The 3983-nt window shown below is 53.2% G+C and overlaps 1 protein-coding gene across 1 annotated transcript; it reads left to right on the forward strand.

Annotated features, from left to right (window-relative positions):
• The first annotated feature begins 245 nt into the window (after positions 1-245).
• On the forward strand, positions 246-2404 carry LOC100464768 (5-beta-cholestane-3-alpha,7-alpha-diol 12-alpha-hydroxylase). Its single transcript, XM_002925605.3, has one exon. The coding sequence runs from the start codon at positions 323-325 to the stop codon at positions 1826-1828; it is 1506 nt and encodes a 501-aa protein (XP_002925651.1). The 5' UTR covers positions 246-322; the 3' UTR covers positions 1829-2404.
• The last annotated feature ends 1579 nt before the right edge of the window (positions 2405-3983 follow it).

Raw genomic sequence — 3983 nt, forward strand, 5'->3', positions numbered from 1 at the left:
ATCATGCTGGAGCTGAGTCTGAAAAGATCAGAGCAAAGCCTAAAGCTGGTAAAGGGACTGTGACGATAGCTAGAGGCTTCCTTCTGGGCTTCCTTCTGGTCCCACCCCCTCCTTCCACCAGGGTGCAGCAAGTGCAAAGTATAAGAGAACATTTTGCTCCCAGGTACTGTCTCACCAGGGTCATTTAATATAACTTACAGCCACAGGGCAAGGTCCAGGTGGACACACCTTTTCATCCCCAAATTGTCACTCAAAAGCTCTCAAAAGCTCTCTGGCACCCAGAGAACAGTGTGTCCACAGCTCAACCTAGAAGAGCACAGCCATGGTCCTCTGGGGTCTGGTGCTGGGAGCCCTGCTGGTGGTCACCATGGGGTGCCTGTGTCTGCTGGGGCTGCTCCGGCAACGCAGGCCCCAGGAGCCCCCTCTGGATAAGGGCTCCATACCCTGGCTGGGCCATGCCGTGGCTTTCCGGAAGAATATGTTTGAATTCCTGAAGCACATGCGGGCCAAGCATGGAGATGTGTTCACAGTGCAGCTAGGGGGCCAGTACTTTACCTTTGTCATGGACCCCCTTTCCTTTGGCCCCATCCTCAAGGATGCACAGAGAAAACTAGACTTCGTGGAGTATGCAGAAAAACTGGTGCTAAAGGTATTTGGATACCAGTCGGTGCAAGGAGACTACCGGATGATACACTCTGCCAGCACCAAATACCTCATGGGGGATGGCTTGGAGGATCTCAACAAAACCATGCTGGACAGCCTGGCCCTGGTTATGCTGGGGCCCACGGGCCGGAGTCTGGATTCTAGCTGCTGGCATGAAGACGGCCTCTTCCACTTCTGCTACAATGTCTTGTTCAAGGCTGGCTACCTGAGCTTATTCGGCTACACAAAGGACCAGGAGCAAGACCTGCGACAGGCAGAGGAGTTATTTGCCCAGTTCCGCAAGTTTGACCGCTTGTTCCCCAGGTTTGTGTACTCCCTGCTGGGGCCCCGGGAGTGGCTAGAAGTGGGCCGGCTCCAGAGTCTCTTCCATAAGACACTCTCTGTGCGGCACAACTTGGAAAAGAATGGCATCAGCAACTGGATATCCTACATGCTTCACTATCTGAGGGAGCAGGGAGTAGACCCAGCCATGCAGGACAAGTTCAACTTCATGATGCTCTGGGCCTCCCAGGGGAACACGGGCCCGGCCTCTTTCTGGGCCCTCTTGTTCCTGCTCAAGCACCCAGAAGCCATGCGGGCTGTGAGGGAGGAGGCCACCCAAGTCCTGGGAGAAGCGAGGCTGAAGGCCAGGCTGTCCTTTGACTTTGATGTCAGTGCCCTGCACCACACTCCGGTGCTGGACAGTGTGATGGAGGAGACGCTGCGGCTGGGGGCTGCGCCCACCCTCCTCCGAGTGGTACACAGTGACCATGTCCTGAAGATGGCCAATGGACAGGAGTACCTGCTCCGAAGCAAAGACATCGTGGCCCTCTTTCCCTATATTTCAGTGCACATGGATCCTGACATCCACCCGCAACCCACGGCCTTCAAGTATGATCGCTTCCTCAACCCCAATGGTAGCCGGAAAGTGGACTTCTACAAGGCCGGCAAGAAGATCCACCACTACACCATGCCGTGGGGCTCAGGTGTCTCCATCTGCCCTGGGAGGTTTCTGGCCATCAGTGAGATGAAGCTCTTCGTCCTCCTCATGGTCACATACTTTGACCTGGAGCTGGTAGACCCTGCCACACCTGTGCCACCCGTGGATCCCCACCGCTGGGGCTTCGGCACCACCCAGCCCAGCCACGAGGTGCGCTTCCGTTACCGCCTGCGACCTACTAACTGAGCTCTGCCAAGATGGCCGCGAGCCTGGCCTCAAGACCCCCCTTGGGCTCTCCACCCCCTCCAGCCCCTCTGAAGCCCCACCCTTCCCTCTGGTTCTGTGGGATCTCCTACCTCTGTCCTGGCCGCCTTCCTTGCTCTCGGGCTTTTCTCTACCTACTTGAGAGGCTTCTCCAGCTCTCTTGAAAACACTATCACTCAGAGTGGATTCTGCAGAACCCCCCCCCATACAAAGCCCAGAGGAAGGGAAAGTATCTGGGGAAAAACTTAGTTTGGCAAATAATGCGCGTACCTTGACAAGTCCTGCAGTACAGAAACGGGCTATCATGAGTAAACAGTGTCCTGCAAGTCCTACAAGTTACCCTCCAGCCTCCCACCTCACTTTATTATTGTCCTCAATGCCTATTCTACAGCCTGTGGACTTCAGGTTCGTCCAGAGCAAGACAAGGCAAGCCACAGGTGTAATTTTTCATTTCCTAGTTGACACATTTTTTTTTAAAGATTTATTTATTTATTTGACAGAGATAGACAGCCAGCGAGAGAGGGAACACAAGCAGGGGGAGTGGGAGAGGAAGAAGCAGGCTCATAGCGGAAGAGCCTGATGTGGGGCTCGATCCCATAACGCTGGGATCACGCCCTGAGCCGAAGGCAGACGCTTAACCGCTGCACCACCCAGGCACCCCGACACATTTTTTTAAAAGATTTTATTTATTTATTTGACAGAGAGAGAGACAGCCAGCAAGAGAGGGAACACAAGCAGGGGGAGTGGGAGAGGAAGAAGCAGGCTCATAGCAGAGGATCCTGATGTAGGGCTCGATCCCATAACACCGGGATCACGCCCTGAGCCGAAGGCAGACGCTCAACCGCTGTGCCACCCAGGCGCCCCTAGTTGACACGTTTTTAAAAAAGCAAAAAGAAACAGGTGAAGTTCATGTTTATAATATATTTAACTTAGCCCAATATATCCAAAATATTAGCATTTCAGTATGTCATTAGTATAAGAATATTAGTGAAATAATTTTACACTTCTTTTTCTTGTGTTGCCTTCAAAATCTGGCATGTACTTTTCCCCCTTGCAGCATGGCTCATTTCAGCCCAGCCACATTCTAAGTGCTCAACAGCCATGTGTGGCTAGGGGCTCCAGAACTGGATAGAGCAGGTCTGGAGACATGTTGCTTTTCATGTAGGAGTTATCCAAGGTCCCTTCTCAGTGCCATTGATTGTCTCCCCTCCACATCCCCACCCCAGGGTGATCTCCGTCCCTCCTCTGGTTTCTACAACCATTGCTGAGCTCAGAGCCCTCTCCTACTTCCAGACCCTCACCCTCCCCATCCGGGTCCCACAGCCCCTCTGACTCAGTTTGGCTCATGCAGAACTCAGCATCTGTCCCCCACCTCGGCCCTGAACTACCCCCTTCTCCGGATTTCCCTGTCTCTCTCTGGTCAGGACACCACCACCCACCGTATCCCCCTAAGACAGATACAGAAGAGACACCCTCACCTCCCCCACTCTCACCCACAGTCATGCCCCAGTTCTGTCAGTTCAAGGCCCTGCGGTGTCTCTGAAACTGTCCTCTTTTCCCCACCCCCACAGCCATCCACATAGCTCACCACTCTGCATCTCTCCACACCAGGCCTGCCTGGCCCTCCATTCACCCTGACCTTTCTCCAAACCTTTCACCTCTGATTTTCATTCTCACTTCTCTGGCTCCCCATCCTTCCATACGCACTTAACATTTAAATTTTGCCACAGTCGGTCCCTAAATTTTCAATCCAGTGCAATTCAACATTGCCAACTTCCTCCGATGGAATGGTCTGTAAAGGAGAGTTGCTTGCTTTAACGGCCAACCCCAGTGCTGGCTACTCCTGGAAACCTTCCTGGATCTCCCCCTCTTCCATCCCCTGGCCAGAAACGAATTCCATCCCCTGAGGCTCCCCTGGCATGGTGTGCATCATAGCACATCTGTTATGTGTCATGGCTTTCTGTGTCCTGCTCTCCTCCTCCTGCCCCCCCTCCACTGGAGCTCATAGCGCTTGGTATCTTATGACTTCATCTCTGACCCCCAATTTCCTAAATGGAGATTAAATGATAGAAAATTGACTCCATCTCGGCTACTTTACTGCATGTCCTCAAATCATTTCCTTCCTGTCCCTGGCCTC

Source organism: Ailuropoda melanoleuca, chromosome 6, assembly GCF_002007445.2.
Source record: "Ailuropoda melanoleuca isolate Jingjing chromosome 6, ASM200744v2, whole genome shotgun sequence".
Classification (NCBI taxonomy): domain Eukaryota; kingdom Metazoa; phylum Chordata; class Mammalia; order Carnivora; family Ursidae; genus Ailuropoda; species Ailuropoda melanoleuca.

Bases quoted from the DNA above. Each gene is read 5' to 3' on its own strand.
- LOC100464768 (XM_002925605.3), top strand. From the start codon at position 323: ATGGTCCTCTGGGGTCTGGTGCTGGGAGCCCTGCTGGTGGTCACCATG.